Below are 15067 nucleotides of genomic sequence, written 5' to 3'. Positions count from 1 at the left end.
AGCATTTTTAAGTAACTTAATATAAAACTTATTAAGGGCTTCTCTAAATTAGAAAGATGCACCAGTGTAATTAAAGATATGATTTTTAAACTGATTTCATGCAACTGGCAAAAAAAAAAAAAAAGACTCTGGAAGCTCTTATTTAGTTTAAACCAGGCTGATTTTGGCTCAGTTTGAGTTGATTAGTAATGGTCTTATCTTAAATTGAAATAAGCCACACTTCAATCAAAATAAGAATGTTCACACAGAAGCTGGCATTGCTTTAATTAAACTATTAAAAATATTTAAGGTCCATAAACAGTACATTTGGATTTTGCCTCCATCTGATTAGGAGTAATATTTTATGAAACATTTAAATACCTGGAAAAAATACCCAGACAGACCCAAACTGAAAGGCATCAACAAAGAGTCAAAATAAAAACTTAAAACACTTACGGTAACTACTTTCACTATCGCTGGCATTAGAGGTAACATGCTCTGAAATTGCAACACAAAATGGAAAAATAAGGAAAAATACTAAGACATCAACTTAAAAGGAAAACGAGTTGACAAAAATAATCAAGACTAAACAATACTGACATCACTGAGACTACTGAGCCAAACAGATAATTGCATAGAGAACTCAAAGTATCCCTCATATCCTTTAGCTGAATTATATAGAAAAACACTGATTAATAAAAAGGAAACCATTAAGTAGCACAAAAAGGCCACAGAAAGAATACAGACTCACATTTCATGGCTGATTCTGAAATTTTGTCATGAACTTTAAACTGACTTTTGTTGAGCAAGAAGTGCAGGATGGCCTCTTTAAGGCTTTCAACTAAGGCAGAAAATGTTGTGCCGACAGTTTACTGAGCACCACAGAAAGTCTGAGTCCAGAGGCTGAAAGTAACAAAGGACGGCGGAAACCAGATCCTTCATATAGGGGTGGTTTGCAACCCACTTAATTCACAGCTGGGTGCCATATTAACATGAGCTACTCTGCTGTTTCCTGTGCCTTTTACTTCAAAGACGATCACCGTTGCACTCAGCTGGTGCACCTCACTAGTTCCAGAGAGCTGCTTGCTGTGATTCTGTATACCCCGGTTATGCTGCAAACCTTATTTTCACAGGGGGCTTTGCAAACCAAACTCTGAAAAGCACTGAGGTTCTACTATGCAAGTGCAGGGTTCAGTAAGAGACCCTCTTTTATGCTATTAAGGAATATATGAGGTATCCTGCAGAATTACCTGGTTTGTTTTTGCTTTGCTTTTAAGATCCTTTAAAAGTCTTGCACTGAATATCTATTTGGATCTTACATGTATTCTACCAATGTATTTCACTAACTGTATTGTGTTTATATTTAAAAGTATTATACTTAGTTATTAGATTAATACAAAATCATGGAAGAGTTGGGACTTCAGGAGGTCATCTAATTCAACCCCCTCCTCAAAGCAGGACCGAATTACATGCAGCCAAATGACAACTGCATGAATGTGGCACCTTACTATGCTGTACTGGCTTTTACTCTTCTGATGTGAAAAATTCTGAAGTTCGTCCAACTCTACCCTAGCTATGCAGTCAATCCAATAAAAGATCTCACCCAAAGAGATCCTTGCCTCGGGCACAATTCCTGGATCATCATGGTTACATCAGTCTAACACTACTGGACCTTACAGTGAACTTTACCACTTTTAGTGTTTTACCACTAGTGTATTCCAATGTTGAATCAATTACTAAACTGGAATATAACTTATGTCTCTACCTTTATTTTGTGAATATTTGTATGATTATAGTATTAAAATGACTGTTAGAATATGTACAGCCCACATTAAATTTGACTGATATGCACTCAAAATGCAGAAGCAGAAGGTAGTTTACAGTCTTTCTGTTTCTTTTGTTTTCACCTAAAGATTTCACCTAAAGAACAATACGTAAGTTTTTTTCCCCCAAGGATTTTATCCATCCCTTGCCAGCCAGCTTCCATCCCAGTTGATCTTGAAGTGAATGATTAAGCCTGTGCTTATGGTATTGCAACTTGTCAACGTCAGTATTCGTAATGTCACAAACTCAATGCAACAACTCCACTATAAAATCATGTAGACTAGGGGTTGGAAACATATGGCCTGTGGGCTAGATTCAGCCCACCGAGACACTAGATTTGGTCTGCAAATTTAAAAGGGCTTTGCTTGTGTCCATGCCAATGACGGGCCTAAGCAGTGAGGAGCGACACTGGAGCCAGGGACTTGGAAGCTTCGTCTGCACCACTGCCACTCTGCCCCCTCATGTCCCCCTCCTCAAGGCTGGATGCGAGTGCCGATTCCAGCTGGCAGGGAGAAGCAGGAACAGCACGGAAGAAGGTTTTAGAGATAGAGGCAGCTCTTAGCTGCATGGCTCAGTAAGGGTGCAGGGAAAACCCACCACCCTCTACGTACACTGAGACGTGCCACCAGGGTACCTGGATAGGAGCCAGGTTGGTCTGGCCCCTGGCTTGAAAAAGTGGTACCAGTCCCTGATGCAGAAAGAGACAATGAAATTTGCAGGGTGGGATTCATGTTTGGAACAAGACTGCAATGGTAAGCGAACATGAGAAAGGTATGTTATAGGCTGTATATGACAGGTAAAGTGCTTAACATTTTTAATACATCTGAAAAAAGTGTGTTCCAGTATAAAAAGGCATTTTCTAAAGGAGGATATACTATTATCACTTAAATGATAACAGCCTACCCACACTGAGTTTTTCACTTTATTTCTGCATGGCAAAACAGATCATGACATTTCCAAATGTTCATGTGAACTAACTGACATAGACCTGTTCCTATTTTATTTATCACAATCAACTCTGAAGGGTTTTTGCAATAGAAATAAATTATGTTTACTGCAAACAGAAATCCCTTCAAGAAGCTGACACTCAAAAAGGAGTCCTATAAAAAGTGGAAATTTGATGATAGTACTAGGGAAGAGTATAAGAATTGCACGGACCTGCAAGAGGAAAATTAGGAAGGCCACAGCACAGATTTGAGATGCAGCTGCCAAAGGACATAAAAGGCAATAAAAAGGGACTCTCTAGGTATATCAAAAATAAGAGCAAGACCAGAGATCCCATAGGTCCCTTGAGGGATGCAGAAGGCAATCTAGTTGCAGAAGATACAGAGAAGACTGAAGCATTTAATGCCTTTTTTAACTTCAGTTTTCACAAACAGGGGCAGCTACCAGCTGATGAGTGCACTTGGCAGCAGAGATAGGGAACGAGACAGCCTAGAGAGTAGTGGCAGATTAGGTGAGGGACTACTTAAGGAAGCTGGATACTTTTGAGTTGGCAGGGCTGGAAGGGATACATCCAAGACTACTGAAGGAATTGGCTGAGGCATTTTAAAGCTATTATCTATCCTTTTTAAGAACTCATGGAGGTCGGATGAGGTGCTGGATAACTGGAAAAGGACAAATATAGTGCCCTTGTTTAAGAAAGGGAAACAGGATATGGGAAACTACAGACCAGTCGGCCTGACTTGTATATCTGGAAAGATACAGGACCAGGTCCTCAAGGAATCCACCGTGAAGGACCTAGAGGAGAACACGGTGATCAAGAACAGTCAGCATGGATTCAGCAGGAACGAATCATGCCTGAACAATGTGATTTCTTTGTATGATAAAGTTGACAAGCCCTGTGGATGAGGGGAGAGCAGTGGATGCAATGCACCTTGACTTTAGCAAGGCTTTTGACATCTTCATTAACAAGCTAAGGAAATACAGAATAGAATAAAGTACTGTAAGGTGGATACATAACTGGTTGGACCATAATACTTGATGTGTTGCCTTCAATGGCTCAATGTCTAGTTGGGAAGAGGTATCAAGTGGGGTTTCCCAGGGGTCTTGTCCTGGGTCCAGTATTGTTCAACATCTTCATTAAGGATTTGGATGTTGGGTTCCAGCACACACTTGGCAAATTTGTGGATGACACCAAGTCTGGTGGACTTGCAGATGCAATGAAGGTCAGGACTAGGATCCAGAATGACCTGTATAGCCGGAGAAACAATCTGCAAATCTATCAGATGAGATTCAACGAGGACAAACACAAAGTCAGGATGGAATAAATGCATGCACAAATACAGAGGGGGGGGAAAAGTAGCCGGGCTCCAATACTGCAGACAAGGACCTGGGGTTACGGTGGACCACAATCTATGAGCCAGAGTGCTCCTGAAGCAAGAAAAGCCAACAGCACCCTGGGTTGTATTAACAGGAATGCCACTTGCAAAACAAGGGAAGTGATTCTTTTGCTTTATTCAGGATTGGTGAGGCCTTACTTCAGTACCGTGCTCAGTTTGGGCCCTACACTTCAGGGAATATGTGGAAAGTTTGGAAAGAGTCTAGTGCAAGGCAACAACAATTATTAAGGGCCTGGGAGGCGAGACGGATGAGAAAAGGCTGAAAGAACAAGGTTGTTTAGCCTAGAGAAGAGAAGATTGAAGGGTGATTACACAGAGGATGGAGATGGGCTTTTCTCTATTGCTGCAGGGGACAGGACTAGAAGCAACAGCCTCAAACTGCAGCCAGGCAAATTTAGGCCGGAGATTAGCAGGAACTTTCTGACTCTCAAGGCGGTCAGACACTGGAACAGGCGGCCAAGAGAACTCGTGGAATCGCCATGCTTGGAAACGCTTAAAACCAGGTTAGACAGACGCTTGGCTGGGGTGGCTTAGTCGGGGATGACCCTGCCTTGAGTAGAGGGCTGAACAAGATGATCTTGTGAGGTCCCTTCCAGCCCAGTTTTCCTATGGTCCCATGTTCTCCAGAAAGGCTATGAAAGAATCGTATGCTGAGACAGATGTGGCAAGTAGTGTATAACTTGGGGACACACTGTTCCAGTTACTTGGAATAACGGGTAATGTGGCAGTATGGTGACAGACAGAAACTTTAACGGCACAGGAGTTGCAGGGTTGAATTTCAGCAGTGAGAGTGCAAGGTAGTGCCCACCTGCACAAATGAACACAGACTGGCTAAGTAGAGCAGCTGGTAGTTTAGACATCTTAATGTCAAATTGCTAACTACATTATCGAGAACATGGGCATCACAACTGATACTACCTCTCTATTATGCCCAGTGTTAATACTTTTACATGTAATAAAACAGATCTGGTTTTGTCAGAACAGTCAGTAATGCTCACAGGACACATGTTAACCACCTTACCACACAGTCAGTCTTTTCATGTGAGCACCTCATAAAAGCCAAGCTGGATGAGGCAGGGGATAAAACTTTCACCTAATCAGTCAGAATAAGTTTTCCAAGAAAGACAAATGAAGCTATTTTTACAGTTGATAATTTTAAAATGTGCACAGTCATTTTAGCAGTATCAGCCTTTAAAATACAGTGTTCTATAATGATGATTAAAAAACTACATCTAATGAACATTACTGCAGTGGTTTTGATCATTACTGCAGAATGTTATAGGTTAATTAAAAGAAAATAAAAGACAAAGCCAATGTAAAAACAAATCAACGCCATAAGAGAGTACGCCAACAAGTTCACAGACACGTTATTACCTACAATATAAAATATGTGGGTAAGCTTCTAAATAAAAAATAAAATATGGTTGTCACATGAATGTAATGAAGTAGCAAACTCTTAAAGACAGAAAAATCCCAAAATGTTGCAAGTAAGGAGAAGCCTATAAACCCCTGTGAAATAATCAACCTCCTTTATGTCAGCTGAGCAAACCATCAGTGTCAAAATGGATCTAAGAAAATTAAGTTTGCAGATGGAGGTTAAAAATAGCTTGGGAGTATTTTGATCACTTACTCAGGCCTTTTGATCCCATGTCGTCAGGGATCTCCTGTAGAGTAGTCCCCAGAGAGCAAGCAATAAAAAGATAATCACAAAGAAAATAATTGTCAGTAATATATAAAACTGGCGCTACAATAGGAGACAGTTCCAAGAACATCACAGGAGGAGATGGGTGTGAAAAACACCTTTTCACACAACTTGTAAAATTTAAAATGGCTGAGATGAAGCACAATCAAGGTTGAAGAGGCAGACGTCTAAGCTCTGAATAAACAACCTTATTTGTATTATAGCAGTAAGCTCAATGTTTGAAAATGCATCATGTGTTTCAATGATGGCAATAAAGAATAAAAAGAAAACACCCTAAATTTAGGAAAGTATTTAAAAAAAAAAAGGCTAAAATTCAATAGCTTCCAATGAACCAGTCTAGAGCAATCGGTTACAGCACAATTTAAGCCAAGTAATTATCTCTTTATTGCAGTACACTGTCTTTGTGAAATTACTATTACTGGTTTGCTGTAATGGAGGATCTGGACGTAGTTATAAGCACCACTCATGATCACCCCATAGCTCCATCCGGTCCTCTACGAAGAGTTGCTCTTGGATTCTGAGAGGACTTTGGATCATTTAAGCGCACAGAAACCGCTGTGCAGGTCTCACGACCGGTTCTGCCGTTCACACCGTTTGACTTCCATGAACTTGTTGCAGCTCGTGGAACTATCTCCATGGTAACACCCTACCGCAACTAGCAGGCCCTTCTACACGTGCTCTTGTTTTCTCTCTCCGTCAGATGCCACGTACTTACGGTCAATATCACTGGTTTCTTGTTCGCTCTGGTCCTTGTTCTTGTAGAAGGGAAATTTTCGGGAAAAGAGGTTCTTTTTACGCTTGTCATTGAATGACTGCTGAAGAAGAGAAGGAGGAGCAAAACAAAGGATGTCTAATGTCTGTGTGTACAAAGGCCCAGCCCTAGCAGCTTTGTGGAAGCTGACTCCTATAACCATTTTAATGCAGCGCATATTTTAATTTAACATCATCCTGGCTCAGAGACAGCAGGGGTTTTTGGCTTTGCTCAAGACCTCTGTACTTTGCATGTTTGCTACTGAAACCAATCAGAAGGCTGCTTTACCACCTGCAATTTGCCCCTTATGGTCTTTTGTGAAGAGAAAAACAATGTGAACCAACAGACTGCTAAAATCAGCAAAGGCAAAATCCATTTCAGAAGCAAAATGGAGCAAGTCACAGCAATTAGCTAATATATGGGTCATCACTGAATATACATTTGTGTAAGGTATTTTTCAAGGCATTATTCCAAAGGTATTCCCAACATTACATGCCTGCAAAGATGTAATACTGAAACATGTCTCAACACTTTAGTGACATACTCCCACGTATTAGATACTGTATATGAAACCAAAATAATTCAATGCTGGTGTTGTAGTTAACTATTTGTAGGAAAAAAAAGTCTGATCAAAGCTAAAATCTGACAGAAAAAAGTGTCTTTAGCCACTTAAAACATCTAGCAATGTCTTTTTAAAATCTCTGCATTTGCCTCTATTTTTTTGATGAGTAATTCCTTGCAAATTTACTCGAGAAAATGGATTCTGTTCTGGGACAGTTTGTATCCCAGAGCCAAGGGCCATGGTTAAAATTGGCTTCATTTGTTAATGTTCTCCTGCAGGAATGCAAGGCACACAAGGGGAACCAAACATATTAAAAGTTTTGTCTGAGCTCTGACTGCAATCCAACAAAAAATTAGGCTTCTGGTGTTGCTGAAGAACTGTTTACAACTTGGCTGTATTATCCTGATTCATTATGGATTTAACTCCCCTTGCTCTTCTAAACCTGAACTATTTAGCTTCTGCATAAGGGCTTTTAGGAGTGTGAGGCTGCACCCTTGTGTACACCACATATGGCAGGCAGCAACCTTCACTAATTAAGCAGTGACATTCAGAGCTGAAAATGTAATGAAAATGCCCTATCTCCAGACTCCAGTTCTATGCAAAGTAACTGGGCAAAAATGGAACCTTCTTGCTGTAAGTGTCCTTTCCCTGGGAATATTCACAGTTAGTTCTTTTCAGTTCAATCACAGAGATTTTTTTTTAAAATCTATATTCTACTCCTGTTAGATGTGTAGGACTAAGACAGTTAATTGGGAGACAGTTGGGCTCCAGTCCTCCCGTTGGTCCCTGAGTGAATTGTTTGATGGGTTCCACCTGTGAAGGCAACTGGTTTGTGCAGGTGACACTGTTGCACTGCTTGGCCTGCAGAACTTGTTACCACTGGTAACACAAAAGCAGAAAAGCATCAAAACTTCATTGTCAGAGCAGGGTTTACTTCTAAATGGAGCACTCAGAACCCAGCATAGTGCAATGCAGACGTAATAGAGCCACTTTTCGAAGCAGACATTCACTTTAAAAGAATTAAGCGTATTCAGTTCATGCTTTAGGGTTTCTATTACAAGTTATTTCTAGAATCCAGAGTATGAATGCTATAATATGTTTGCTCACTATATTTTCTCCAACATGACCTCATCTTTCCTTCTTAAGCAATGCCAATGTAGATAAAGATAAGCCCTGTGTGCTTTTTCTTTTCTACCAGTATGTGCAGGGAAAGAAATATAGCAATAATTATGGAATCAGGTGGCTGTGGCCACTTCTAATTGTTGCCAACTTTTTCAGGTCAAGTGCACAACTAGCACCCTGGTAAACTTAGGATTTATTCAGAGAACAGCTGCAGTGTATCATGTAGTTTGCACCCTGCTACTTTATTAGCAGCCTTTCCGGCCATCTGCGTAGTACAGACCAGCTTGGCAAGATCAGATGCCGGAGAACCCAGCGATGTATTCACTGCTCTGGTTACAATATTCCATGCTGTTTTTTTAAATATTACCAAGTGTAAAGGAGACATATGGTATCAATGGGAGGGCTGTCATAGGAGAATCCTGGAAACAACATCCTCTTAACTAGTTGGCATCAGTGACTTAGTGAAACTGGTATTCCGCTGTGAAAACTGCTAAGATGTCATCCTAACATAAGGGCATGAATACTGGCACTCAAACGGTCTGTGTGCACACGCTGTAGGTGGCACAACCAGGGCTCTGACCTTCTGTACCTAGCAGCAAGCTACTGCTAGTGACTTCTCACAGCCATGCTCACTTGCTTGTAAACAGGGCATCGGGATTAAGAGTTGGGGCTCTTTGAAAGCAGCAAGTACCTAAGGGGCAGGTCCATTTTTGCTGAATAGATCAGGAAATCTTGTACCATGGATTTCCATATATAAAGATATCATAACGCAGACAATTGCAGCATATGGACACAAGCCTGACAAAATGTCTCCATTTCAAAATGAACACGTTATGGACAAATGCGACATTAAATTGTGGTGGAATTTACAGATGGTAGAGACTTTTAGCAACTGTTGACAATTCAAACAATAAAATGGTTCTTTGCAACGCGCTTCTAGCAGAATAATCAGCCTTTAGTTTAGCTATCTTTCAAAAATATTTGATAAAACTAATCTTTCATTTAACTTGGCTTGCAGTTAATTTTGACTTAATAAACTAATGTTAAATAATTAATATACTGCATGTATAATGGTCAGAGTCAGTTCCATAGCAAAAAAGATAAATTAAATGTACTAATGTACTGATTTTGAATAAAAGATCAGGAAAAAGTCGATTCTGAACAAGAACCCTGATTTTAAAGGCATGAGAAAGTGGTTCATTAGCTGCAGATGCATGTTAACTGTATGAAATCTTCAATACGCCCATTGCAAATTATGGATAGGTCACACAAGCAAGAATTAGTAAGCACGTAAGTAGCACAAGCAGCACGAGATAAATTTCGTCCATCCGGAACATATGTTTAAGAAGGTGACCTTTATTTTGTTTTCTGTAGAAACCTTCAAATAAGAATTACTGAAAGATGATTTGTGTGTGTGTGTTAACCCTGAAGGTATTTTTCTTTCATGCACAAATCTTAGGGAAAAATACCAATGTGACCATTATAGCAGGGTACTCAGGATATTTTAAAGAGAAACTATGTTAAAAATTTGCAGGTAAAGCAAAATTCTCAAGTTCAAGAATGGAACATGAATTGTTATTAAAGAAAAAGAAATGCAGTTCTATATCAATGGCAAGCGTAGTTGGTACGTCCACTCAGTATTTCATGCATATTTTTGGTGCTGTTAGTACACAGTGATTGTGTACAAACTCTTCTATCAACATACTATTTAAAAAATGTGGTTAATTCAGTTAACTTACAGTTTTATGATAGACAAGTTACAAAAGCATGCAGTCTCATCAGAAAACATGGTAACATTTTGCACACTTATCCTAATAAACCTAATTTTATTTTTATAACTTTCACCCTCAGAGATTGTAAACTGCAAGTCACATATAAACAGGAGTTATTGCATAATGCTAAAACGTTGAGTGGTATAAAACCCAAGAGATATATATATATATATAAAATCAGCTTAAGAATGACTGTGCCTCAGTTGGCTTGCTATATTATTCTAATGTAAACTTTCACGTACCAAATGAAAAAAAATCTGAACTATCACAGCAGTTCCCCAAGAAAATACTGAATTTGGCCATCAGAAGTCACTCAAGATACTTGTTCCTAAACCACTATTTATAGAAAAGCAAATCAAACAAAACCCCAAAACTTAGCTAAGTTGCTATCCTGAGTCCAGCTCTTTGCTGCTATTTGCATCTGAAGTCTGGAAAAATCACAGGGCTTATTTTCATATTTGGAGTCTGTGACAGGTTTGCTAGCAGTTCAAAACTATGCCGTGATTCGTTAAATGAAATAGCATTTTAAAACAAAGGAGGAAACCCCAAAACACTAAGACTCCTTTTTGGGTGCTAAATCCAGTCAATCTATATTCTTAACTTTACAGGTCTCCAGTGTCCTCACCCGCTAGGCAAGTTCAAGTGTAAATTTCTTTGGAAATAACCCCCTCTGATATCATAACGGTCACAAATATTCATATTCTTAATTATCTTGTAAGCCTGACTTTATGAACTTAAAAACACGGCCATTTAAAATAAACTACTGTAATTAGTTGTTAATTCCTTGTTTTCTGTATTTTTTCTAAAATGGTTTTGGACGGCTATACAGATATGCATGTTATAATTCTTATCTTTTTAGCATCTGCAGCTATTTAGGAAACTTTTATTTATGACTTTGGTGTGAATTTTTGCCTTTTTGTCAGAAAAACTGCAGTTTCTCATCTTCTAATATATTAATAACAAAATCCATAAGCTAACCAAGGGCTACACATGAGAATTTTCCCAGACAACTCTTCTGGAAACTCAGTTTGAAGGTTTATCATCATATACACCTGAACAAGACAGTTATTTTAGACTTCTGCATTATTAAATAAAAGAAAAAAGTACTCTGCATAATAAAAGTATCTATTATTTTTAAATACTCCTGCGCTTTGACTCTTAAAGGGCAATACTTTTCAAACAATGTACTTATTTGCTGGAACTAACCTATCGCTACACAGTACCATTTATGGTTCCCTAGTCAATATATTATTATTGGCAACAAGACTCACTTCTGAACTTGTTTTTCAGATACACTTGGGGGCATTACTGCAATAATGAATCAAACTTGTTCATAAAAACTAGCATTTGTTAAAGTATAATTTTTAGGGTAAAACTGGTGTTTTTGGAAAATTTTAGCTTTTGTCATTAAAACTGAATAAAATTCAAATGTTATACATAAAACACTGAAAAATGTTACCATTCACATTAATGGAAAAAAGGAACTAACATTTCATAAACTCACCCCTTTGTCTCCTCTTGTTTTGGAATTAAATTTTACTGTCTTTAAGCGGGCTCGTTCTTTTTTCTCAACTCTGCCAGAAAAAAAAGTGCAGAAGGAAAAAAAGCGTTACTCTGCATTTTATGTAAACTTCCTACTACCATTCCTAACACTATGAAAGATCCATGAGTTTCTTACAACAATCTGCCACAGACATGGTTTCAGGGCCATGTGATAAGGTGTGTATGCACATGTATTCAGAAAAATTGTAGAAAAATCAGTTTTTATTCTTCAAAAGCAAACTACAGGTTGCAACTTATACGGGTCCAATAAGAAAAGAGATTAATTGGCATCCTTTTTTCTGTGCAGCCACAACTTTGTTAAAATAGCCTTCAGTTTAAACCAAGATAATGCCTAAAAGGCACTTTGTCCAGGGAGAGACAAGGATGGGAAAACAACAGCTTTCTTGAGCTGTCATCATCCCCCACTGTCTCCTTGAGACCAATCAGTAAGGTGAGGTAGAGATCATCCACTGATTATCCCCCATCCACTTATGCTGCCCAAGGCTGGGGACAGAAGTTACCAGTTTAAGTCATAAGAAACTGGTTTAAAACCATAACAGAACATAAGTTCAGTGCACGTAAACCAGTTTCAAAATGGTCGAAGCCAGTTTGAGATAAACTTGGTTTAATGTAGTAACAGACTTAATCCACTGAGGTCAAACCGGTTTACGGAACTTGTGTCCCAGATCCTTTTCTGGTTTCAGTTAAACTGGGGTCCTCCAGCATCCCAGCATGCTCTGCAGTCCTGGGCTGGGCTGTCTGTTCCAAACAAGCAGAGTTAGCCCCCTGCCTCAGCCAGAGCACTATCACTGCTCTGACTGGCTGAGAAAAGAGTGGCAGTGGGAAACTCTGCTTCAGACTGCTGCCGGGTCTGTCTGGTGAGGGGGCAGCAGCTCTCGCCAGGCATCCCCAGCCCTCTACCTCCCCCACTCCTCCAGCAGCAGGAGCAGGGCAAAGGCCAGACCCTGGTAGCTTGAGGAAAAGTGGGGTTTAATCCTCCCATTGCAGGGGGGAGGGAAGGAGGGCAACACAGGCACTGATAGGCTTTGCTTATGCACTCGGGACTGTGGTGGCCAGACACCAGTAGCCTGAGGGGAAGGGGGGGTAGGGGAGTTATATACCCCCATAGCAGGCAGCAGTGGCGCAGGTACCAACATGATGTCCTGGGCTGAGTCTCTCTGAGGAGCAGCCAGCCGGCTGCAGGGAGGGGGCAGGGAGGGAGGGAGGGTGTGACCTGGCTGCAAGGGGTGGGGAGCCGGGGCTAGTTACACTGCCTCCCACTGTGGCAGTGTGGCCTGGGCTGGGGTGGCCCCTGGGGGCAGGGGACAGTCCCCGCCACCTCTCACCTTCAGTCCTGTGCAGAGGCCGTGGTTTGCAGGCAGGCTGCAGCTGCAACGCAGCTCCCCGCCCCCTCCCTCTCCCAGAGGCAGCAGCAGAGCAAATTATTGTGGCAGGCAGAGGTGAAGCATGTCACCTGCTACCTGCTCACAGCAGCACCAGGCACTCAGGGCAGGCTGCTGCAGGCCAGGGATGTAGGCAGCAGTGGGGGGAGGCAACGGATCGTAGCAGCCCAGTCCAGCCTGGCCCCATGGCCCAGGAGCGCAGCCCAGTCCAGCCCAGGAGCGTAGGCAGCAACTGGCCTGCAGAAGCCCGCCCCTCCCTCTCTCAGCAATGGCGGCGGAGAAAACCATCGCAGCAGGCAGAGGTGAGGCACCTGTCATCCACCACCTGCTCACGTAGGTGCTAGGGGTTCAGGGCAGGCTGCTGCAGGCCAGTCACCACCTACGTCCCTGGGCCAGGCTGGACCTGGCTGTGGTTGTCCATTGCCTCCCCCTGCTGCTGCCCACGTCCCTGACCCACAGCAGCCTGCCCCGAGCGTCCGGCCCCAGCACGAGCGGGCAGTAGATGACAGATGCTTCACCTCTGTCTCAAATAGGTATGTAACTTTTCCAAAAAGGGGGCAACTAATCAAAGCGCCACTGTGTCTCATGTATCAGTGTCTCCATGCTTAAAAATTGCAACAGTGGTGCCTGGACTAAAGCTCATTCAACAAGCTTTAGTTCAAGCACCCCGCCACCATTTTTAAGTGCAGGGATGCTGATACATGAGACATAGGAGGCTGCTGGAGCACCGTAATTACCACCCTTTAGCAGACTCGATTAATTGACGTGCTATAAATATGGCACATCAGAGCAGGCCCCCATGCATGTACAGGTACCCCTTGTTGCCATTATTTCAAATGGAGAAATAGGCAAACGGGTGAAGTTTCTTGTGCAAGGAGACATAGTTGCTTAGCTGGGAGAGAAACCAGGTCCCCATGTCCCAGTCCAGTATAAATGATGCAATACAGTATAAATGATGTAGCATTATTTACCACAAAGAGCAAAACATTGAACTATGCACAGATGGCATTGTTAAATTTATTGCAAGGCATATTCAAAAAAAGGACATAACTACGGTGCAAAACTTACAAAAAAAAAAAAACACGAAAGAAAGAAAAAGAAAAGATGTTTAGAATCCCTAATCTTTGCTAGAATCACTAGTCATTTTTTTATCCCACAAGTATGAAAAACAGAAACAGTACTCAAAGCTTTTGGTTTTTTTCCTGTCTTCAGACCTGTCCCCAAACCATTCGGCAACAAATGCATCTCACAAATACTTGATGGGAACAGTCAGCTTTCAATGTCTTGCAGTAACACTGTTCGAAGGCAGTGGTGAGGACCCAATAATTTGAGAGGACTGCTTAGTTTGTTTATGCATAAATACAAGCACAATTTTAACAGCAAAGACTTAAGAGCAGATGCATATATAATGTACTATACCTGCGCTTGCTTGGGATAACTCCAATTTCATCACTTTCTCCATCTGGTGTCACCTGCCGTGCCTGCCACCATTCATCATCAGAAGCATTGATGACATGGAGGATGTCGCCAAATTTGAAGTTCAGTCCCTGACTGGGAAGGCCACTGTCTTTAGTCTTGTCATAGTCAAAGAGAGCTCTGAATTCAGAAAAATCATTAAATAGAGGATTAGCACGGACAAAATTAACAAGTTTGAAGAAACAACATGTTTTGCAATAAAACAAGCTGCAAAAGCCAACTTTAAACCACTGCTTTGGACTTGTGTCCTCAAAAGAGAAGATTACTGAAATATTGTAATTTATCTAAATGCAGAAGGTGTGCTACGACCAGGTCACAAAATCCTTGGACACAGGCGTCACGGTGGACATAAGTCTTTTGGGACTTTGGGAAGGCCTTCGACACTGTCTCTCACCCCGTTCTCATCAAGAAACTGGGGGACTGTGGTGTCGACACCCACACAGTCAGATGAGTTGCCAACTGGCTGGAGGGCTGCACCCAGAAAGAGGTGGTGGATGGGCCATTTTCGACCTGGAGGGATGTGGGCAGCGGGGTCCCCCAGGGCTCGGTCCTCTGGCCTGCACTGTTCAACATCTTCATCCGCAACTTGGAC

General features: G+C 41.4%; 1 protein-coding gene across 1 annotated transcript in view; it reads right to left on the bottom strand.

Moving 5' to 3' along the window:
• The window catches only part of LOC109308258 (disks large homolog 1-like), a 92045-nt gene that overhangs the window by 13716 nt on the left and 63262 nt on the right, over nt 1–15067 (bottom strand). Inside the window, exons 2-5 of the mRNA XM_019532503.1 lie at nt 14419–14723; nt 11559–11628; nt 6563–6662; nt 436–477 (exon numbers count right to left, since the gene is read on the bottom strand). Coding sequence (XP_019388048.1) covers nt 436–477; nt 6563–6662; nt 11559–11628; nt 14419–14723 — 517 coding nt within the window. The remainder of the gene's footprint in view (nt 1–435; nt 478–6562; nt 6663–11558; nt 11629–14418; nt 14724–15067) is intronic.

Source organism: Crocodylus porosus, unplaced genomic scaffold (genome assembly GCF_001723895.1).
Source record: "Crocodylus porosus isolate Cpor-Errol unplaced genomic scaffold, CroPor_comp1, whole genome shotgun sequence".
NCBI classification, from domain to species: Eukaryota; Metazoa; Chordata; order Crocodylia; family Crocodylidae; genus Crocodylus; species Crocodylus porosus.
Note: the sequence above shows the minus strand (reverse complement) of the source record. Positions and strands in the feature narration are given on the sequence as shown.